Source organism: Centruroides vittatus, unplaced genomic scaffold (genome assembly GCF_030686945.1).
Source record: "Centruroides vittatus isolate TY-2023 unplaced genomic scaffold, ASM3068694v2 contig_8, whole genome shotgun sequence".
NCBI lineage: Eukaryota > Metazoa > Arthropoda > Arachnida > Scorpiones > Buthidae > Centruroides > Centruroides vittatus.
This window is the reverse complement of record NW_027122517.1, coordinates 497,208-522,963: the sequence shown is the minus strand read 5'-3', so window position 1 is coordinate 522,963 and position 25,756 is coordinate 497,208. Positions and strand designations below refer to the sequence as shown.

Genomic DNA, 25,756 nt, shown 5'->3' with positions numbered 1-25,756 from the left:
ACACAAAGTGTTTTTAATGTAAACTGAAGTTGTAAACTGTAATGTAAAGTTTTTTTAATGTAATGTAAAAATGTAAAAATGCTTCAAAATTAACCTGTAATCAGTCACCACTCGGCCCAATTGGCCTAACTGGCTCCAATTTTCCGTCATTTTGCCACATGAACAGTCATTTCTTTCCTTTCAAATTAGTTTGTAAAGAACATTACAGAATGATACAAGAGAAATTGATTATTGTTTTAATATAATTCACCTATACACACCGGGGTGAAACCATTTAAATCTCCTGCAAACCCTGTAATCGGTGCTGTCAAAGTTCGTACGCGAACGTTTTCGACCCCCTCACTAGGTCCTTCTTCAAGCAAAATTTTTTTTTTTTTTGACCGTTACATCGAAGAATATCCTCTTTCCGGATAAAAATTCAAATTGTCAAAATTCCGAATCTAACGAACCGCGTGCTATCCAACATTCCAAAGTTTACGTAATATGATCGCGTGCTTATCTTCATGATGTAAATTATCTAAACGCAATCCGATCGCATCTTTTATCGATGCGACTTCCCTGTAAGGGTCTCTTTAATCATTTGGCCTCCATTGCTTCGAGTCGCTGTCTTGAATTAGTGCCTGCCATGCTAAAGACAACTTCATCTTGTCCTTCAAATTGATTGGTTGGGTGTACTCGAAGGCTTTACAAATCTCCATTTGCTCTAACCATCTAAGGTTAGGTTAGGGTTAGGTAAGGTTAAGGTTAGGTTATGGTTAGAGCAAATCTCCATTTGCTCTAACCATAACCTAAGGTGGTCTGTGTGCCGAGTGTACACTCGGCACATAGACCACCTTAGATGGTTAGAGCAAATGGAGATTTGTAAAGCCTTCGAGTACACCCAACCAATCAATTTGAAGGACAAGATGAAGTTGTCTTTAGCATGGCAGGCACTAATTCAAGACAGCGACTCGAAGCAATGGAGGCCAAATGATTAAAGAGACCCTTACAGGGAAGTCGCATCGATAAAAGATGCGATCGGATTGCGTTTAGATAATTTACATCATGAAGATAAGCACGCGATCATATTACGTAAACTTTGGAATGTTGGATAGCACGCGGTTCGTTAGATTCGGAATTTTGACAATTTGAATTTTTATCCGGAAAGAGGATATTCTTCGATGTAACGGTCAAAAAAAAAAAAAATTTTGCTTGAAGAAGGACCTAGTGAGGGGGTCGAAAACGTTCGCGTACGAACTTTGACAGCACTGGTTACAAGGTTTGCAGGAGATTTAAATGATTATTGTTTTATTATGATGTTGTGTAATAATAATTTTATCAAAACAGTAATAAAATAAAAATAGAATTGAATTTTGTAGTAGTATATTAGGGGTAAATTTTTACAAAATATAGTTTTGGAATACAAGATAAATTAAACGTTTTATCATAGGAAGAGGAAAATAGTTCTTTTTATAACGTCTTAATTTTTTTCAAGAGCCTGGATAAATCTCCTAATTGTGCATTACATAAATGAGGGTTCGGTTAGTACCAGGTCTGGATTTTATGCAGGCAATAAGTAACAAAAATTGTTAATGAATCAAAATATTTGAAAAATAAGTACTGCTGACCCTTGATAATCCGACACGCTCGGTAGTCCGACGCACCTCCCGTCAAGGTAACCGTAGTCCCCATCTTGTTACATGTCTGCTTGCACAGAAGGATGTTGTGACACGAATCTCTCCACCCAATTCTTACACGATGACACACATTTCTTGTGTTTTCTGTGAGCAGTTCTGTACGTACTGTATTATTTATGTTTATACATACTGTATGTACATTTATTGTACACTTATTGGCTTCCATATTTCTTTTAATAAACATGTTTTAGTTAACCGAAAATGGGTGTTTCATTTCCATATTAACCTAGGCAGCATTTTACTCATAAAATGTAGGAATATTGTAGGCTACTGCTAGCAAAACAATGCCAAATATGCGATCACTTACGGTTCTCCGGACACTTTTGGTAATCTGACACCTCTTTGGTACCTGTTGGATTATCAAGGGTCAGCTGTACTACACAAATAAACATCTTTAAGCCCGACACCAGATACTCAACCAAGTTATTGCCTTAAACATTCGGGCTATGAATTTGCTATAATTAATGATTAAATATCTAGAAGAAAAGAACTGGTCTGGGGCAGAGCCAGTTCTTTTCTTCCAGATAATTCTAAAATTATTTAATAAATTATCAAAATTATAATTATTAATTTAGATAAGAGATGGCATCTAACATCTAGCTCTAGTACCAAATTACTTGGTATTTAATCATTAATTATAGCAGATTTATAGCACAATTGTTTAAGATGATTGTTCGGTTAAGTAATATGAATGAAAAAAATCTATTTATTATTCTAAGCCAGAATATGTACAATAAATTAATAAAGTTAGAGAAAATTCAAAAATATAATAAAACATATTTTATCAAATCAAAAACAAATATGGACAAAGAAGTTTCCTGACACTTGGGACAATTATAAGATAGTTATAAATTAATAATTTTTATTTCCACAAAACTAACAAGAAAATTTGAAATTGGACTATATCTAAGATTCACAAAGAATTCTTACAACTTAAATTCACCTAACCATCACCAAGAATTTCTACGTTGTCAAGAGACTTGAATGCCTTTTCTTAAATCTCATTCGATCCTTAGAGCCACTTTGCTTGATTTTTAGCTTCACCTCCTAATTGTGCAGTTGGTGACATTACATGAATACATCCACTTGACCCTATTTACATACTTAATTCACTGACATTTGTTTAAATTCTAGTAATATTTATTATTTTGTGTCATCTTCCTTACAACAATTTTTCTTTAATTTTTGTTGTAACTTTTGGTGACAATTTGGGGTGGGAGACCATTTTTTTAACTTTCAGTGGAAGTAATCATAATCTTATTTCATCCAAAATTGTCGATTACCCGTAATGATCCTTCTGCAGGAAGGATCATTACAGGTAAATTAAATAAAACAACAATTTTCTAATCTGTGAAACTGAGTTGCAGTATCCTTAAAGCCAGTTTAATAAGTCCTGTTAATAATACGTACTAGTGGATGAAATAAGATTATAATAAATTGAGGCATATTAATCCAGTGGAAATCTTTCTCTGAGATGATGTTTCTGGGTTCAATGATGTAATTGGTTGCCACCAGCAGTTGTCATAGCAAGGTGAGTTTTAGTTTTTAGAATTTTGCCTGGGTGAAGTGTGGTAGTCTATTTTTAAGGAAATGAAATACCCTAAAATAAATAGAAATAACAAACTAAAAACAAGTAAAATGGCAAAGCTGTATTTGGGACAAGACTATGTCTTGGAGACTCACTACTAATCAGGATCACTTTGACGCTCAAGGTGAGTCTTGTTCTCATTCTCCAATCTTCTTTGATATTGCTAGTTTTGAGCGTAATTGTTCAAACTTTGCCAGCCGCGGCCACGATGCATTTTCAGTGAAATTAACCTATCCAATGTAGAAATTTCTCTCCGTTGGGTGTCGCCCCGGGTTAAATTTTTGTCGATGCCTAAAGAAAATTTTCCATTTTTGAAAAAAATAATTGTGGCTATTGTATTGTGAAGATTCGTGACGAGGTGTAACGGTTTACACGAACAGACCGACACAAAATAATAATCGAAACACGTTACTTTTAACAAAGGTACGATTTTATTCTCGCCAGAAAGAACAGAAACAGGTTCTTTATGGATTCCAACTTTACAAAGAAAAACCTTTTACAGTCGAAAGGGCGCGCTCAAAACGGAACCCGACAAATTATACGCGTGCAGAACTTAAAACTAAAACTTATTCTACTTATAACTAAGGGGAAGAACAAATATATACATGTAGAGATAGAAATAGACGAAGATTGAAATACTTTGGTGTTCTTGGTGAATCTCTCACTCTCCCGTCGTACCCTTTTCTTTTCTTCTGCCGCTAACTTATCACCCCGGTCAAGATCACTTCTTTTTCACACCTTCTCTCTCCGCAGTCCAGTCCAAAAGTGATTCACTTTCCCTCGTCGAGACCCACGGCGCCGTCCCTTCTATTGTTCTATTTGTTGTCTCTTTCTTAGAAACGATAATCCCACCCAAAGGGTAAAAAGGAGTGGTGGGGAAAGTAAAGGAAGATAGATAATACAAAAGAAACAAAGGAATTGCTAACACTAACTTATATTACATATTAAAAACATATAAAATACGCGAATAATATGGCCGACGGCCACAGTATTGTCTAAAATTATTTTTTTATTTTGCACAAACAATATATATATATATATATATATATATTTATTAATAAATGTAAAAAAAAAAAAAGATTATATTTTAGAAGTTAGTTTTAATATAAAATTATAACAACTAGCGCCATCTACTTTCAAAAACATTCCGATGCTGAAATGAGATATCTTAGGTCAACCAATCAAGGTCAGCATGTCGCGACCAGAGATATGTTGAGAATAACATGGGACAGGTAAATGGGTTTTTTCAAAGATTCGTTTGTCAAAATTTAATTTTGCAATGTTCACATTTTCAACTTCCCAACGAGCAATGCATGCACAAATCTCGCACTAGTGCCTGTTTGTAGATAGTGTTGCCATTTTGTAATTTATTTTGACTCATTTCTTGGTCCCCAGAGTATCTACAAGTCTGATTTTTTTTTTTCTTCATACCTATGGCTATTCCTTTCAAACGTCACACAAAATGGTGTGCATCGCTTTCGGACATTTTTGGGTATACAGGCGACACTTTATTTTATTCGTGTGAACCACATGTTGTTTCGTACTAATTAATTGATGCTCTAAAACTTTCTAATTGGAAAGTTTGCTCTATCTGTTTTTGTTTTCGATTTGCTCTTCCTATCTTCCAAATTTTGCCACTAGGGGTGCTGCTGTTGTTTGCATTAGGTCAGGCATAGTTGCTTTACTATACCGTTACCTCACTTGCATAACTGTAGCTCTCTTTATTTGCAAGAATTTTCTGGTTAAAGGGACTTTTCTATGCACCCTGTATATTTTGACAGCTGACATTTCAAGGCTTATTTGTAAAAAAATTTTGTTTAATTCTGTACAGTTGTTTTTTTTCGATGTCCCATCAAATATGGAAAATCCAAAGCATCATTTTCAGCATATTTTGCTTTTTTATTACCAAAAAATCAAAATGCTGTTCAAGCAAGAAAAAATTGTGGTACATGTATGGAGATGTATTGAGAGAAAGACAGTGCCAAAACTGGTTCACAAAATTTCGTTCTGAACAATTTCAATATTAAAGATGCACCACATTCTGGATGGCCAGTTGAAGCCAATGAAAACAAAATAAAGGTACCTATTGAAGCAAACTGTCGAATAACAACACATGAAATCACTAAGAGAGAAAATTTGTCAAGTTGAATCGTTTATAATTACTTGAAATGAATTGACTTTGTTTCAAAGCTCAATACACGGGTTCCACATGTTCTTAAAGAGAGATGCTCTCTTTGGTGGGATTTTAAGGAAATTTTTTTTTTGAGCTTTTACCACACAATTTAACAATTGATTCAAAAGTGTACTGCCATTGAGTAAACAAATTGAGTAATATCATCAAACAGAAAAGGCCAGAATTGATCAAAAAAAAGGTGTAGTGTTTTACCATGATAATGCCAAATTTCACACAAGTTTTGTAACTCATCAGAAACTGTTACAGCTTGGATGGGATGTAGTACCACACCCACCATATTTGCCAGATCTGGAACCCTCGGATTATTACTTGTTCTGGTCTTTACAAAATTTTTTAAACAGTAAAACATTTACTTCAAATGAGGATGTCAAAAATCACTTGGATCAGTATTTTGTAAGCAAAGATCGAAACTTTTATGAATGTGGAATCATGCTACTACCAGAATGATGGCAACAGGTATTTGACCAAAATGGTCAATATATAATTCAATAAAATACTTATATATTATAAGAAAATTGTTTTTTTCCTATGAAAAAAACGAAATTACTTTTCGAACAACCCAATAATATCACACTATTAGGAAAAAAGAATTATGAAAAATTAAAGTAAATTAGATGTAAAGAAAAAAAGGAGTAAAACTAGTAAAAATAATATGATTAAAAATATTTATTTTTATGTATTTCCATAAAAAATGTCATTTAAAGTTGTGTTAAGTCTGTAAGTGAGAAGAAATGATTTTGAAAACTAATTCATTAACACATCTTTTAATTTTATCTCGTAATCTGTAACAAAGTACTGTAATAAACATATTATTTGTTTTTTATATTTAAATCAGTTATGAAAAAGTTATCATCCCAGACAATTTAAATGTTTACTATAAAATAAATTTTTTATTTTTGTATTTATTTTTATGTACAAGGGTAATCCCAAAAGTACAGTCTCCTATTTTTTCAGAAATACAAAGAAACGTTTATTTTCAATAATGTTAATATCATTTTAAAGCTTGAACATTTATCTATTTTTCTACCTAATTGCCATCTCGGTTGATGCATTTTTGTAGGTGCTGTAGCAGATTTTGTATGCCCATGTCATTCCAGCTTGCTGCCATGTTGTGTTAAACCAATTCAAATTCATTGCCAATTGATGGAAGTGTATGGCGAGTCGTGTGTGGATGTGAAAAACGTTTGCAAGTGATGTAGGGAGTTTGCAGCTGATCGTACTGAAATTCACGACAAAGAAAAAAGAGAGAGACTGTCAATTTCTGACAAGATAGTCGCGAAAGTTGAGCAAACCATGCATGAAAATTGGTAGATCACTCTGGATGATCTCTGCATTTTGGTTCTGGGGTTCCCGTTCATAGAATTTTAACAAAAAAGTTGCAATATCAAAAGGTGTGTGCAAGATGGATCCTGCAACATGGTGGCAAGCTGGTATGACATGGGCATACAAAATCTGCTACAGCACCTACAAAAATGCATCGACCAAAATGATGATTATGTAGAAAAATAGATAAATGTTCAAGCTTTAAAATGATGTTAACATTATTGAAAATAAACATTCTTTTGTATTTATAAAAAAATAGGAGACCTTACTTTTGGGATTACCCTTGTATTTTATCACTATTTATTCCTTTTCATTATTTTTAACTTCATTTTTACTTTCCCAGCTCTGTTATATATAAAAGAGGGAAAGTACAATCAGTCAAAAAATGATTTTCCTGAAGATCTTTACATTTTTTGACTTGGGGACCTTGAAAAGTTGAAAAATGCAAAAAAAGTTGGGGTTTTTTTTCTGTATGTATGGATGTTCATGTGGGTGGTTGGCACAATTTTGTTCACTCTCTGACGCTTAATAACTCCCATGCTTTTTGACAAAAATTTCTGAAATTTTGCACAGAGGTTTGTGCATTAGGGGGATTGTTGCTATTAAATTTTAGTGGTTAAAGATTGACGGGGTGGGGAGATAATATCTTCAGTAGGGTTGTGATTTATTTAGGGTTGTCATTTCATTATAATAATAATTATAAAATTTTTTAAAGTATCATAACAGATGGTTTTAAATGTTGCAGGGAAAGTTAAGCAACTCATCTCTGGATTTTTTTTAAAATTCATTCAAAACTGCTGCAAGGTGCTGGAAGTGTTGTGGTATGGTGTACATTTGGATAAGGTGGTATGACAAATCCAGATTTTGTCTCTGGTCATGTTAATGACTAGCTGTTACCCGTGACTTTGCCCATGCCGATTTTGCAAGCAAACACCATCTATATTCAGTATTTCAACAACCATAGTAATTGTTATATAACACCCACCACTGAGAGTGACGAGAATTGCTGAGAATCAAATAAACTGTTTTCAATTTGATCAATTTTCTGGAATGTTTACTATCATTCTATAATCAATCCAATATGCAATAACAAATTCAAATTTAGAAAGGTTTGAACTTTCGGTTAAAAAATCAGGATATATAAAAATATTTATAACAATGTCTGAAATTTTATCAATTTAATATGCCTAAGTACTCAGTGAAGACTAAACATAGTACAAAAAAACAAAAAATTGCATCTAAAATAGTACGGTAGAAGCTGTTCTTCAGGTTAAGCTTTAATCCTCTCCTTCTCCCCCACGGGGGAATTTCCAAAAATCCATTCTTAGTGTGCATTTTCATGATGTACCTTAAATGTGTATTAAATTTCACCCCTTTAGGTTCAGTGGTTTGCTCTGGGCGATGATGAATCAGTCAGTCACTCAGTTAGTCAGTCAGGACAAGTAATTTTATGTATTTAGATGTAGGACATCAGCAAGTGCAAGTACTAGATGTGCAATTAATACTATTTGCAGAAAAAATTGGAGGGATGTTTCTCCAATTTTAACAAGACAATGCACCCATTTATAATGCAAAATTAACTTGGGACTGAATTCTGGCAAATGGTGGTCATGTTATAAACAGGCCCCCATGTTCTTCTGATCTTAATCCTATAGAAAACATGTTTGGAATTTTAGAAAGGAAAGTATATAGGAATGAAAAGCAATATACATCAGTGGTATCATTAAAATTGGCAATAACTGATATTTGGCACAAAATTGCAGGTGAAGAGAGGAGAAATCTTATTAAAACAATGATAGAGTTTACCAAGTAATTAATAAGAAAGATGGACATATTCCTTATTAATAATGAATAAAATCACTAATTATTTAAATATTGAAGTGGCTCAGTGGCTCTATCATTTTGGGACTATTATATTCTATACAAACCAAACAATCACTGTAAATGATTGGGCTATTTTTGCAACTATTAATAATTAGGTACTAAGTAATACAGGTAGCTTAATAAAGAGAGTCTGTTTTTTCTGAGAAGATTTCCTCATTCTTGTGTAAATGCTTAACGCCGGTATAATTGTCCTGTTAATAGTTAATGACCATGTTGACAAATATATAATATACTAAGTAATTTGGTCATAGAGGTAGATGTTAGGTGCCATCTTTTATCTAAATTAATAAATATAATAATTTTCTAAAATTATTTAATAAATACTAAAATTATTATAATTATTAATTTAGATAAAAGATGACACCTAATGTCTACTTCTAATATCAAATTACTTAGTATCTAATTATTAATAGTAGCAAAAAATAGCCTGGTTAATTATGGTGATCTTTTGGTTTATTATTTATATATAGGGCTTAGTGATTTTTATATATATATATATATCCTATACAACATTATTAAAACTCATTTATATTTTTATTTTATTACTGTTTTTCATAAAATTATTATATAATATCAGAATAAATCAATAGTTAATTTAATTCTATAGATTTGTAATGTGCTTTTTACCGTTTTATTAATGTTATTATTTCACAGTGGCTCTATTACTTCAGAACTGTTGCATGTGTAACTTGGGGAAGGATGATGTTATGAAGAAGCCAGAATTTTTAAATTCCATTTAAGGACCAAGGTTAAAATTCAATATATTGAAGTTCCATGTATTTGAGGTGAAAATTTGCCATGTAAAATCTCTGGTCTAATTGCTAGTCATGCGCAACATTTCAGTTGAGTCAATGATTGCTATTTATTTACATTGATCTCTACAACAAATTTTTACTTTGATCTTCATGACAAGCATTTAACACACACAATGTCATTATGACAAAATCAATTTTAGAAAACAAGGACACATGTGCAGCTGTATGTTTAAAACACTCAAATGTAGGCTGCTGGCTCACATGTGGATGTTTTAAACATTTCTTGATGTCATTGATAATGATGTTGGATGTGCAAATCTTCCCTCCAATCTGTGAGTTTTAAATTGATTTAGACAGAACGTGAGATGTGTCACCACATTTGTATTTTTGTGTCAAGCCTAGGCTGCAAAGCATATGCTTGACACAGTAAAACCTATGTTGCAGAGCATAGGTTTTACTGTTAATTTATAATTTATTGAGAATTATTTTATTTTGGTAACTACTAAAAAGAAGTTTTAGACAAATAAACAAATTTGTTATGTCTTTATAATCTGATGTTCACCAGAGGTCAAGAACCACTCAGAAGATAATTTTAAAACAACTTCTTGCTCAAGATAATTTTAATTCATGGATCTTTTATTTATATGCATTTCAGATTAGAGTTGGTACAAATCCTTTCTCAGTATAAGTGTATTTTTTCACAGAGTTGCTTCTCCCAGAATATTACATCCCAGTGTATTGAGGAGGGATTGGTACAAACTTCGATTCAAAACGCATATAAATAAAAGACCCATGAATTAAAATACAGTCAAACCTGTTTTTATGCGCTCTTTTTATGTGTGATTTTTATTTGTGCGATTTTTTTAATGCGAATTTTTAATTTGTGCAGTTTTTTTCTGCGATTTTTTATTTGTGCGGTATAGTTGGCGACTAGTCTCGTGCGATTCGTCATGTCTCACGTTGACTTATTATAGCTAAATAAACTTATTATAGCATAAATGCACTTATTATAGTAATATTATTGCAGGAATATGCGAAAAATGAAATAATTTACTTTTTAAGTCAACAAAACACCACCTGGACAAAAATATGTAAAACAGACGATAGACCAGACGATGCAGTCAAGTGCTGACATCTGTTGTCAATAAATTCTATTTCGTACGGTTTTGAGTTATTTTCTATGTGAGAGTTTTTTTATGTGGTCCCTGTTGACCGCATAAAAAAATATTTTTTTAATTGTGTTGCAAAAACTATTTCTTACAGCCATTCGTAAAGTTTCCTGCGATTTTTTTTTATGCGTTTTTTTTAATGCGCTCCCTATCCACCGCATAAAAACAGGTTTGACTGTAGTCTTCTGAGTGTTTCTTGACCTCTGGTGAATATCAGATTTAGAAGGACATAAGAAATTTGTTGTCTAAACTATTAAATAAGAAATTTAATAGTTACCAGAATAAGTGTTTATATTTAGCAAATATTGATGATTTTAGCTCTATATTGAGAATTCTTTTAATGATAACCTTTTTTTGTTTTTACCATTCATCAGTGCATCTGATATTCTACATGGAATTAATGAGTTTCAATATATTTAAATTTAGGTTTTTTAGTTTTGTTCTATCTGTACTACTGAAAATCTGAAGATGGTTGTTAAAGACAATTAAATAAATTTGTTTTAGTAATTGTTACTTTTATAGTGGATTACTGGTTTTTTGTGTTTGTTTGTTTACATATGAAAGTAAGTTAACAAAAAGCACAATGTATGACTACTGGTGAAATTATTCTGTAATTGGTTGTATGAAAGTAGAGTAGACAAAAGTGTTTTTGAGTAGTTTCTTTCCAAATTTTAAAAAATTCAACCAATGTTTATCTAACTTAGAAACTTTTGGGAGAAGGTGCAAAGAAATTTTCTAATATTAATTATTTTACTGGGGTTTGGATTATAAATGTATTCCCTTGCTTCTTTCTTAATTAGTGAACCAAATGATTTTGGTACAGATATTCTATTTCGAATTTCAATTGTCTAGAACCACAGCAACCCACTAACTGTGCTAGCTAGCATTTGACATATTTTTTATTCTAAAAAAGTGTTTTAGATTTTTTTAAAATGTAATACAGAACTTTTTTAGATATAATACTGAAGAGGAATCACTAAGACAATGTGATTTGAAATTCATTTATACTAGAGGGAGAATGAAAAATATGTCAAATGCTAGCATAGTTACTGGGGTGCTATGGTTTTAGACAATTGAAATTTGAAATAGAATATCTGTACTGAAATCATTTGGTTTATGAATTAAGAAGCAAGTGAACTATTTTAAGCTTTTTGCTCTTACATTGTGGTACACTGCAGAAGTGATTGATTATTTTAATGTTTGAGTTCTTTCTAAATTAAAAAAAAAGACAGACAAATAAACAAAGTAAACACACATAACAGAGTGCAGGTCATTCATCTTACAATTACAAATTTCAATTACAATTATAATATACAAATATAATTCAAATAACTATTCATCAAACCCGATACTATTAATCAATTACATCATCTACTGCCATAAATAATCGGGCTATAAACGATTAAAGATTATAAATAAATTTGGCACTTGAGGTAGGTGTTAGGCACCATCTCTTATTAAAATTAATAATTATAATAATTTAAATAAATTTAGATTAAACTGGAAGAAAAGAATAGGCCCGAAGCGGGACTCGAATTTGCAACTCCCGCTTACCGTGTGGTCGCGTTGCCAGTTACGCTACCTGGACCTTCGGTCTGATCTCCTCTTTCAGTATATATAAGCCAAAGCCATAACCATTTATAGCCCAATTATTTACAGCAGTGGATGATGTAATTGAGAAATATATAATTCAGTTTATAAGGCAATGAAGAATCTGATAGGAGAGTATTTGGATGATATTTGTTTTTCCTTTTGTATAGAATATTCTGGACATAAAAAATTTACAGATTTCTTTTTAATTTTTATTGAGGCAGAGCATTAATGAAGCCTTGTCAATGTGGGTTATAGCATTGAGTTTGTTCTCAAAATTTGATTGAACTGTCACTTTGCATAATTTGAGATGAGGAAATTAAATATTCCAGGCTTACTGTGATAATATTGTGAGAAATTTTGGACCAGGGGTTAATCCCTTCTGACCACTTACTCGGCAACAGTCTGCAAAGACTGTCCATGTTTTCATTCCAGATGGCTTTTTATCGAGTGGCAAGGGAGGTGAGCAAGTCAACAGGTGGTTTGGAGTGACAGGAGACAGGTTTAACAAATAAACAAAGCATTTATTAAGGTCTAAAGTTACTATACAAAAGGTCTAGAAACCTAACTCAGTTAAATGCGATTAAATACTAAATATAGATACAAAGGACCACTCTAGGCTAAGCCTATTCCCGTTGCTGAGAGAGAGAGAGAGAGTTCACAATTGGCTAACAAAATACCTCTATGAGGAAATGAATGGAATGCGTTGATCAGTTCGTAAGAATTGTAGTCCTAGACGATATGGTGATATGGTGAGCTGTATGAAGTTCAAAGCTGTGATCTGTCTTCTACCAGAGTCTTCTCATTTTGTTGAGTCAGGAGATGAATGTATCACTTTGACAAGTATAACTTTCTTTCGATCGCCCCGAGCTTCCAGCGACTCGAGCTTTTATTCGCTTGTCTTGGGAAAGTGATCACATGATCGTCCATGTTGACAATGATAACATATTTTCTGACACCTATGTGTAAACTTTCCCATCAGATTGCTAACAATCGGGGTGACCTCCGATCTTAAACTATTCAATAGTTTTTCTATCGGCGGATGTTTACAATCTTTCGAAAAAAACTCGCGTTACATTTTTTTCTTGGATATTGTGGGTTTCACAATATATTCTAGGCTTACTGTTTTGAGGAAATTTAAAAACATTAAAAATTGGGGTCCATGACATTTTTGATATACAAGGCTATTAACATAAGCATGCACACTTTTAAAAATTCTTTTTATGGTGATGTTAATGCCACAGTAGATTGCCCTCAAACAATGTTATTGATTTTCTAGTGCTTTGACTCAATTTGTAGTTTGTGTTCAGACAGAAAATGAATTGTGGCTAGTAATTTAATTTTTTTAATTAAAAAAAGAAAAATTAAATTACGAGGGCAATCCAGAAAGTAACTTATGTTTTAGAATTAAAATAAACCCAAGTGAAAAGAAACATTTATTGTTATATACATTTGAAAGTCACATTCGTAAACTATTTTTCAACATAGTTGTCATTCAAACTGGTGCACTTGTCATAACAATGCACCAGTTTATTAATTCCATTGTCATAGAATTTTGCTGCCTGAGACTTCAACCACTCATTCATGTCTACCTGCAGTTCTGTGTCATTGTTGAAGTGCTGTTTTGCAAGCCACAACTTTGTGTGTGGAAACAAATGGTAGTCACTCAGTGCAAGATCTGGCAGATGATCAAAGATATCCTATCCAAGAGCTGTCAAGTATGATTGGCCATGTGTGGGCAGGTGTTGTCACAAAAAAACAAAATCATGGAACTCAATTTTCTTCGATATTTGTTTTGAATTGCTCTTCTCGACTTTTTTAATTTTTCACAATATCTCTCAGAGTTTATTGTTGAACCATGTTTGAGAAAATCCACCAGAAGCATGCCCTTCCTGTCCCAAAAAACAGTCTCCACGATGTTTCTTGCTGACGTTTGCAAACATTTCTTTGGTTTTGTGGGAGAACTTGTGTGTCCCCAATCCAGTCTGGTTTTTGTCTATCACTTCACATGTTTTATCCAAGTCTCGTTCCCAGTTACATCACAGTTGAGAAGTGAGTCACCATCTTTGTGGTAGGCTTCTGAAAATGTCAATGATCCTGACATGTTCCGGTTTTTTGATCATCTGACACGATTTTCAGTATTCATCTAGCACAAAACTTATGGTAGCCTAGCTTGTGCATTACAACCTCATGCAACAAACTATGTGAAATTTGTGGAAACTGAAATGAGAGCTCTGTAATTGTGAAGCAGTGATTTTTCACGAATCTTTCCATTGATTTTTGTCACCAGTTCATCAGTCAAAATGCTCAGTCAGCCACTTTGCTGTTCATCATAAACATTAGTGCAGTCATTTTTAAACATAATGCACCCACCATTGCCTCATTCTGCCTTCACTCACTATGTTGTTTCCATACACCTCACAAAGCTGCTGATGAATTTCAATTGGTTTCTGGTTTTTTCCAACAGAAACTTAATCACTGACCACACTTTACAACTCATGGAATTTTCAGTTGCAGCAACATTTTAAAAATTTACAGTGGACAAAGCAGAAGCAACACAAACACACGCTAACACAGCTGAATGCGAAATGAGTGAGGGGACACTCTGACACCAAAATGGTGGCTTTAGCCCAATCCCATGCCCCTAGTGGCCAAAACATAAGTTACTTTCCGGATTGCCCATGCATGAAAAAAAAAGTACTTATCTTTCTTCAGATAATATTAATATAATTATTATTAATATACATTTGTAATAATAATAATAAAAAATTATGTTTTTGATTTGTTATAGTTATATTTTATATATTGTTCATTTCAAAGATAGATTATATTATCAGTGGAAGTGTATTGATGATAAAAAATTATTTTTTATAGGTGCTATTAGAACCAAACTTCCTTTAGATTATGAGGAAATAAATGAATTTATTTTTACCGTCCAAGTAGTTGACCATGGTTGGCCTCAATTAAGTGCCGAAGTGCCTGCCATTGTTCATGTTTCAGTAATCAATATTAATGACCGTCCACCAATTTTTGAAAAATCCATATATTCAACTGTTTTGTTATTGCCTACTTACGAAGGTGTTTTGATAAAATCCGTCCATGCATTTGATCCCGATTCTGATATCATAAAGTACTCTATTGTGTCAGGTAACTGGGGTCAGAAATTTTCAATTAATGAAATCTCAGGAGATATTTATGTAAAAAATTATGTTGGATTAAATAAAGAATATAATATAGTTATTTCAGCTAATGATGGTAAATTTGAAGCAAAGTCCAAAGTTATTATTATTGTTGAAGATATTCAACCAAGTTCCAAACACTTCAGTCAAGAAATATATAGAGTATCAGTTTTAGAAAATATAACTGATAGTCATGTTTTAACTGCTGTGAATATAATTGGTACTCAGTTAGATGAACATGTATTTTTTAAAATTTTGAATCCTACAGATAAGTTTGACATTGGAAAAACATCCGGAGTTATACGAACTACGGGACTTTCTCTTGATAGAGAAACATGTAATAGTTATCCACTTGTAATTGAAGCCAGAAGTAAACATTCAGAAGAAATGTGGGTTGCTCACACAATTGTTAACATCACTATACTTGATGTAAATGATAATAAGCCAATATTTATAAATACTCCTTACTATGCTACAGTGCAGTTAGAAGCATTACCTGGAAACTTAATATTAAAGGTAAAAAAATTTTTTAAAGTATTTAAAATAGTTTTTGAAATATATTGAAAATAATTTTTATATAATATACAATACAGTTATATGTTGCTTTGGAGTGCTTTGCCTATATGGCACTATTCAATTCATGTTTATTACTTTTGGTTCTTGCTTTGCTCTCAAGGCAGTATTCAGGAGGTTTTATATTTATCATTTTTACTTTTGCATCATCTTTAGGACTGGTAATATTTTACATGTAATACATGATAGTGTAAATATGTTCTTAAACTTTTAAATGCTTTGGCAATTTGAAAAAAGAAGGCTGTGACTTGCTTTACTGCAATTCACACTATTGCCTTAATGTCTAGTGGCATGGAACCAAGCTTATTGTATTGGATTCTGCACGTATTTTCCATTAAAATTTAGTATTATTGCAAAGTAAATTTTTAACTTTTTTTTATTCTAATGTGCTGAAAGATGAAGTTAGCATTGATGATTTCAAAAATCTCTCTCTTCCCTTGCTTGCTCCCATTTTAGGATTCCACAAAAAAAAGAAATCTGACATTGGTAAAATGTTCCCATTTTTAAATCCAACAGCACAAACCTATTTTAAGGAGATTCTAGCACAATCGGATAACTGAATGCTGGATTAATAATAGTTAACCCATATAACTTTATTATTTGATATTTTCAAAATGATATTCAGACTTCTGTTAATCTTACAAATTTGGAATTTTTAAAATACATTTTAACTTTTATTACACTAAATATCTTATTGTTTATATTTTCCTTTATTTATCATAATTATATTACAATTGATAATGATTGAAGTCCAATTCTAAGTACCAAAACTGTGGGCCCATCATTGGTGAAGCCAGGAAGCAGTCACTAGTAGATTGTTGCCAATTTTTAATGTTAACATTGAGATTGAAATTTTTGCAAATTGTGTTTAATAATTTAAATTGAAGTTTTTGGTATTCAAAACTGTTTTTCAGCTGTAGAAACATTCATTTTATGACTGCAATTGTTTTCGACATTTACGACCTTATGGCATGTGTGCACAATTTCTCTACACACTGGAATATAACTATATCTACTCTTCAAACCTAATAACTGGAATGATTCCTTGTTTAGAGTTGCGAACGTTTTCGATGCCCCTCCTGAGCTCTTCCTCAGGCTCTACTGAATTGGCCGTTACCATTCAAATGAACTTTAGATATGAATTTCCTCCGAATAATATCATGTGCAAATGTTCAGTAATAAGCTAGTTGTATTGCACATGTTCCTTATAAACTGATTTCTGTAATCTTCTGTTTTAAATGCTGCTATCTAGCAATATCTGCCATACTATTGATAGGGCCATTTCTTCCTTATAATTCATATATGTACTATTTGTTCCCATTTTAAATACTTCTATGGCTTCTAGTCATTTTAGTTGTTGTGGGTTGGAGTTAGATATAATGATCTTTGCCACACCCAGGTCTGCTTTTATGTCCTATTCTGACATGTATGTTGCTAAGGCTGTAGTGTTTCTTCCGTACTGTATGTCTGAATTGTGTTCTTTCAGTCTTACTCTTAATGAACGTTTCGTGGAACCGATATATGCCATTTGTCTGCCACACTGGTTGTCTTCTAGCATTACTAAGTATACTCCTGGTAGCCTTTCGGGGTTTGGTGGGTCCTTGCCATTACTTAGTATCCTGAAGATTGTTTGACATCTTCTGTATGCAATATTTATTTCCTCTCTTTTGGCTATCATGTTATAGATTGATTTCAGTTTTGGATTATATGTGATGGGTATCCTCTCTTTTTCTTCCTCATGTATATTCATCAGTGACCTAGTCTGATTATTGGAGGCTTCTTAGGAAAACTCATGTCTTTTAGACAAAATTTCGATGAGAGTGTTGTTGTATTCATGGGCTACTGCAATATTTTTTATATATTGGAGTTCCGTTGCAAGAGCTTTTTGTGTCGACGAGTGCGTGTAAGCTCTTCTCACTAAAGCTCTGAATGCTGTGATTTTGTAAGGGAAAGGATTGCACGAATCTCTTGGGATATATGTGGGAACTGCACTAGGTTTGCGGTATACAGATGTAAGTATGTTAGATCCTTTGAAGTTAATATCAATGTCTATGAAATGCACCTTTGAAGTGTCATGTTGCTCCACTTCCAAAGATAGCCCATATGGATTGTTGTTCATGGCTTCTAGGAAGAGTTTTAGGTCAGGTTCCACTTTCCAAAATATGATGATGTCATCTATATATCATTTATACAACAAGATAGTGGGTAAGAAACATGGTAGAATGTTGTTTTCTAGCTTTCTGATTACCATTTCACACAGATCTCCTGACACCGGACTTTTCATCGGGACTCCTTTACCTTGCATGTAAGAGATTCCATTAAATTGGAAAAGAGAGCTATAGCATAACAAATGTGCTAGTTCAAGAATCTGGGGTGCATTGTGGCATCCTGAACTATAGAAAACAAGTAGTCTCTGAGTTCACAAAAACACAGTGGTAGTTCTATTGATGGATATAACGATCTGAAGTCTAAGACCATAGCATAAGCAGGATGTGCAATCTTCTTCATTTGCTCTATTAGTTCTGCTGGGTTCGATGTATATGGCCCACTTAATATGTTACAATTCAGTATTTTAATTCAATGGGGTGATATACACACAGACTAGAGGTGTCCCCATGGACAGTCCGGTGTCTAGCGACCTGTATGAATTGGTTATCAGACAACTGGAGAGCAGAACTCTTCTGAGCTTCCTCTATGACATCGTCCTATACAAAAGATATGTCGATGATGATGATATTTTTTGGAGGACAACACTGAACCTGACCTGATTTGTCGACGAAATGAACAACAATCTGTATGGGCTGTTCCTGGAGATAGAACAACACAGCCACAACAGGGTCCATTTTTTGGACTTGGATATCAGAATTGAGGGATCTAATATTTACATGTCGGTATATCGTAAACTGTGTAATATATCCACATATATACCAATAAGCTCTTGTGATCCCTTTCAGTACAAGATGGCAGCCTTTTGGGCCTTAGTTAGAAGAGCCTTTCTCGCATTCATCTATGCCAGTGGTTCCCAATCAGTGTTCCGTTAGCATCTCCCAAGTGTTCTGCAGATTTAGTCGCAAATCGGAAAGTGTACAATCGTATTCAAGCCACCGAATATCAAAAAATTAAAATCATAAAATTTTCATAAACTTAAATATATATGTACGACTCATACTTATGGAGTGTACTACTGTTTCAAATAAGATAAAGACAATGATAAATACTGAATGAAATATGTAAAAAACATCAGGCACAAGTTTCCCATTAAAGTTATTTAGGTATACAGTCAAACCTGTTTTTATGCGTTCTTTTTATGTGCGATTTTTATTTGTGCGATTTTTTTAATGCGAATTTTTAATTTGTGCGGTATAGTTGGCGACTAGTCTCGTGCGATTCGTCATGTCTTACGTTGACTTATTATAGCTAAATAAACTTATTATAGCATAAATGCACTTATTATAGTAATATTATTGCATGAATATGCGAAAAATGAAATAATTTACTTTTTAAGTCAACAAAACACCACCTGGACAAAAATATGTAAAACAGACGATAGACCAGACGATGCAGTCAAGTGCTGACATCTGTTGTCAATAAATTCTATTTCGTACGGTTTTGAGTTATTTTCTATGTGAGACTTTTTTTTATGCGGTCCCTGTTGACCGCATAAAAAAAAGTTTTTGCAACACAATTAAAAAATTTATTATTTACAGCCATTCGTGAAGTTTCGTGAGATTTTTTTTATGCGTTTTTTTTAATGCGGTCCTTATCCCCCGCATAAAAGCAGGTTTGACTGTATTTTTTCCTGTCTTACAATTGGCATTAATAATATGAGTCGAGATTTTGAATTATAACTGCTCAATTCTAATAAAATAACTGATGACAAGCTTATGTATTTCATATTAACTTAAGTAAGTGTTCCGCTAAAGAAAATTGCTCACAAAAGTGTTCCACATCCTAGAAAAGGTTGGGAACCACTGATCTATGCAACTGGCACTCACAGAAGAGTTAAACCACATAGAACAGATAGCCAAAGCACATGGTTGCCACAATATTATACAAATTATCTCTGAATCCCACAGACAGGTGCAGGCACCTTCCAATATTTCAATAGTAACGCAGAGTGATAACCAGAAGATGGATATTGAAATATTCATTCATGTTCAACCCCCTCTTGAAGTCTTTGTACACTGCTATCGCAAGGAAACATAATGTCAGCATTGCCTACAGGAGATGCTTTACTCTTTTCAACATAATTGCGCAACGGAAAACACCCATCCAATGTGGAGAGATTACCAGGCATCTATAGGGTCCCTGTTAGGGACAACCAATTTGGTAGAGATATGGTGTACATAGGATCAACAAAACATTCTATGGGGGTCAGGTTAAAGGAACATAACTCTGATCTACAACACAATTGATATACCACCTCACTCTCCACATATGCCGACCCCGAAATTGTGGCAGACTTCACAAGAGCAAAATTAATAGTCACCACCCCACACCTTGAGCACCTCAAATGGAGGAGATGGAGGTTTTTAAAGCATACAACACATCCACTTGCATTAATTCAAGGGACGAGATTGGTCTTTCAATGGCCTGGCAGGCTTTACTACACATGGAGAGATAACATTCTACTCTTAATTTTTAAGGAGACTATGGGAACATATTCTCATATGTTGTGGATAATACATCTTATACACATGCACATATATTTTGGAATTCTGTTGTCATTGACAACTGTTTTGGACGTTGATGGTTAAGTTAGAACATTAAATAATAAACAAATATCAAGCAATGGGATCGGTTATTGCATACGTTAAAAACAATAATCTTTAAAAAATTGTAAATTTTCTAAAAATAAACGAGTTTTAAAAAACAACTCTTTTTTATCCGATTTCGAAATGAGCGAAGAACTGAGATGGACACCTTAAAAATTAACAAATATTTCTTACTTTATTGTTCATTATCCATACGTTATTATCCAAATTATCCAAATGCATTTCACAAAATCGTTTGCCTCTTCAGTGGATATTACACCTTTACAACACTGTTACATTTATATTCTATCAAACTATCCCAGCATGCATCTACAGATAAACCAGTATTCAAATTGATGACATTTGCATAACTTTTGATGCAATAATGTTCAACGATGCGTCTCGTTACAATATTTTCTATTTTATACAATATTTTAATATTATTTCTATTTATGATACAATTCTTATTTTTACAATGTTGATGCCACGGAAATTCGGTTCTTTTTAGTCGAATTGCCGCTTCATGCTCTTTAATACGTTGTTCAAGCTGTCTTCCTGTTTCGCCGACATAGATTTTACATTCTGGACATGTACATATTAATTTGTAGACGATTCCCGCTATTTTCAAAGGGTCCCTTGAATGTCCTACCATTCCTCTATTCACCACATAAATACTTTTGCTTAATCTATTTTTCTGTTCACCCACTAAGTTGACAGAACAATTTTTAAAGTTATTTTTATATTTTTCAAAAAATTTTTTAATATATGGAATTTTAATGTATAGATTATTACTTTTCTCTTTCTTTACATTATATCTACTGATGGTATAACAATTGTACCACTTACGTATTAATTGTTACGGATAATCGTTAAGCAAATATTTTTTAAACAGGTTTTCAGTTTCAAGTTCTATATGCTTCTGCAATGTTGTTCTATTAAAAATTTTTCTTAGTTGCATCAGAAAAACGTTTCTTTTTATACGTAAAGAACAGTACGATTTATAGTTGATTACTTTATCATTATTACAACTCTTTGTATACTTACGAAATAGTAGTGTTTTTTCTTGTCGTGTGATTGTAACATCTAAATAGTTAATTTCATTATTTCTCTCCTCTTCGTAGGTGAATCTAATATCATTGTTTAAACTGTTTGCATAAGTTTCAATGTTTTTGGCTGTGGTAATATTGGAATCATACAGGATCAATATGTCGTTTACATACCTGGCATAAAAGGAAATACCTTGGGACTGGAAAATCTTTTGATCTAGTGATGTCATGCATATATCTGCAATCTTCGGGCCTATAACGGACCCCATTGCTATCCCATCTTTTTGTTGCCCATTGCCATCCTTCCAGGGACCTTTTGAAAATAGCGGGAGTCGTCTACAAATTAATATGTACATGTCCAGAATGTAAAATCTATGTCTGCGAAACAGGAAGACAGCTTGAACAACGTATTAAAGAGCATGAAGCGGCAATTCGACTAAAAAGAACCGAATTTCCGTGGCATCAACATTGTAAAAATAAGAATTGTATCATAAATAGAAATAATATTAAAATATTGTATAAAATAGAAAATATTGTAACGAGACGCATCGTTGAACATTATTGCATCAAAAGTTATGCAAATGTCATCAATTTGAATACTGGTTTATCTGTAGATGCATGCTGGGATAGTTTGATAGAATATAAATGTAACAGTGTTGTAAAGGTGTAATATCCACTGAAGAGGCAAACGATTTTGTGAAATGCATTTGGATAATTTGGATAATAACGTATGGATAATGAACAATAAAGTAAGAAATATTTGTTAATTTTTAAGGTGTCCATCTCAGTTCTTCGCTCATTTCGAAATCGGATAAAAAAGAGTTGTTTTTTAAAACTCGTTTATTTTTAGAAAATTTACAATTTTTTAAAGATTATTGTTTTTAAAGTTAGAACATATTTAAACACGTCACGTGAACGGATACACAGACGAACTGGACATTCGAAATTTCCATTGTTTGATTTTGTTCAAATAATTTCATATTTGGATTCATTTACAAAGGCCAGCTGATTTACCTGAGGAAGAACCCAGAAGGGGTTAAGAAAACATTTGATTTATAAGATTAAACATACTTGAACCTTTAACCAGTGTGTAATGAGTCTAATTTTTTGTTATATATACCCCGGTGTGTGGTTCTGATTTAATAAATAAAATATAAATAATCTAATGTAAATATAGCAAACAAAAATTATTTTAAGATATGAGAAATCATATTTAGATTAATATACTGTATTAGTTTTTGAGACTAATATTTATGCAATTTTCAACTATCCTACTGAGGATATTTGAGATATTTGAAAAAATATTTGAAAATATTGTACATCATATTGACAAAGAAAAAACAAAATTGCAGATTTTAATATGAAAGATGATTATGCTAGATCACTGGTTCTCAAACTTATTTCGACCACCGCCCACTTTGAGATTAAAAAAATCCTAGTGCCCCCATATTTTTTAACTTGCCTTTTTACAATACCATCTGTTGCGTATCTTAAAAACAGTTGCAAATATAATGTTTAAACATGCATTATTATATGGATAGGATAGATAGGGTGTGATCTATATCCTATTTCTGAGATCAAAGAATGTTTCAATGAGAGGAAATAAAACTCATACTTAATCATATTTAGAAGTATTTTTATTAACATTAAAAGAAGGCTTTGAATTTAAAACTTATCTAATGTGAAGGATGAATCTGATGTATTTTGACCAGTTTGTTAATATCAGGGTCGAATTCACTCAAAATCAGCCGTAAGTCGCTGCGTTCAGTAACTTGCAGCCGATTTCTGTTTTTAGTTAGCAACGTTGCTACAGCACTAAATCCATGTTCACACAAATACGACGATGGAAATGCTATCAGAAATCGTTGAACAACTGACCATAACTCGGGGTACAGTTGAGAGATTTGCTTCTGCAGCCAAAATTCTTGGTAGCCATTCTTGAACTTTCATTTTTAGCATATTTATGCAATAATGTTACTATAATAAGTTCATTCATACCATAATATAAGTCAACGTGTTAGAAATATTCAGGTTGTAATCTTCAATAAAAATTAAAAAATATATAGATTGTCAGCATTTTATATATATTATAGTCAGATTTTTATAGATAGAATTTGTCTGCCATCGCCTCTCTAGATTTCCTTAATGCCTCCTAATTTGCTTTGAGCCTTCTACTGCCCCCCTGAAAGCCTCCAGTACCCACAAGGGGGCGTTATCGCCCACTTTGAGAAACGCTGTGATAGATCATAACTATGAATATGAATGAAATGTAATTGGTTTTGATTGATTAAAACTTAATTGGTAGACAATAGGATTGTAAACCATGAATATGAAAGAGTAATTATTTATTTTAAATTTTGGGAAATATTATGAGTATATTTCATTTGAAATATTTATATGTATAAATTAGTTTATATTTTATCATATATTGAAAAGTCTCTTTAATTTTTATGCTTTCAGGTAAAAGCTATTGATTTAGATTTGAATGCGAATGGTAAAGTTCATTATGAATTGGTTCAAGGAGATTATAATCTCTTCCGGTTGGATAGTGATACTGGAGAAATATTTTTGCATGCATCTCTAGATGGACAACAGAAAGAGTATGAACTAATTATTTCTGCTGTGGATGGAGGTAGTAAACACATCTATAACTATTTACTACTAATGAAATAAGATTGTATAAATGATTAAAAATTAGTTTCTAGAAACTAATTTTTCTAATAAAGTAAAGAATTTATTAGTTTCAATATATTTTTGGAATTTGGGGATGGTATACTTCATCATGTATTAATACCAATTAAACGTATTGGTATTATAAAAATTTACAATGGAGTTGGTTACTTTGTCTGCAAAAAGGTATAGATGAAAAATATTGAAAAAAAATAAAAAAATTGTTCAAGTTAAAGCATTCAATTGTTACCAACATTTTTAAAAGGACAAAACACTAAGACTTTTAAAAATTAATAATAAGTAAATTTATTTAAATCTTTAAAACATTTAAAACAATGTTGAGAAAACAAATTTTCTCAAATGCATTTTTCCTTTAATCTAGGCTTTATTTTCGATTGCAAAATTTATATGATAGGTTGATAATTTCAAAATTTTATTCTTGTTATGACAAGAATAAAATTTTGGGCGATTTTGGATAAGATCTTATTCTAGTTATTAATTATAGTTATATATATATATATATATAATATATGTAGTATATACAAGCAATGATTGGAGACAATAAGAAAAATGAAAATATATAACAATACTTCCAAACCTAAAATCCAGTGAGAAGAACAAAAACATTTATTGAAGAACAAATATTTTCAACCTTTACAAAGGCCATTTTCAGGTTCTACTGGTAGAACACAAATAAATAAAAAAATAAACAGAATTTATATAACATTCCTTGTGTAAAAACTTCCCATGGACAGGATCACAGTAATAAGTTATGAAATAAAAATTAATACAAAAGAAAAAACAACACACACAGAAAAGATTAATGCTTATAAATAACAGAAAGTCGGAATAAAATATACTTCAAAACAACTGAAATGCCAATATATAATGATAAGGTAATTGATAATAATATATATAAGATAGTGAGAAATATATATATATATATATATATATATATGATCAATGGGATGATTTTCACACCAAATACTGTATAATAAAATGGAAAAAACACTGAGATTGACATTATATGTAAGTTTTCTGATTGCAAGCACTTTCGACAAACCTATAGTTGTTGTCATCAGGCGTATACAGAAATTTACTAAAAATTAAACGGAAATAATCCAATGAAGAACAGAACACTTAAAATTTAAATTAGAACTTTTATCAAAACCATTACGAACACACAACAAATATTCAAATGTGTTCAAAATTGAACGAGCAGTAAGCTCTGTGATATGCGCATGCGTGGATCCAGGCTCACGCTATACGTATACTGCAGGATGCTAATAGTTTCTTAATCGCTTGTACAGCGTGACCTATGCACTGGGCAGTCGAGAGTAGGAGTGTTGCATGTA

The 25,756-nt window shown here is 32.3% G+C and overlaps 1 protein-coding gene across 1 annotated transcript in view; it reads left to right on the top strand.

The window, feature by feature from the left end:
* Nucleotides 1-25,756, top strand: part of LOC136981990 (fat-like cadherin-related tumor suppressor homolog) — a 461,240-nt gene that overhangs the window by 173,610 nt on the left and 261,874 nt on the right. Inside the window, 3 exon segments of the mRNA XM_067278416.1 lie at nt 15,054-15,326; nt 15,426-15,874; nt 24,192-24,363. Of these exon segments, the coding sequence (XP_067134517.1) occupies nt 15,054-15,326; nt 15,426-15,874; nt 24,192-24,363 (894 nt within the window).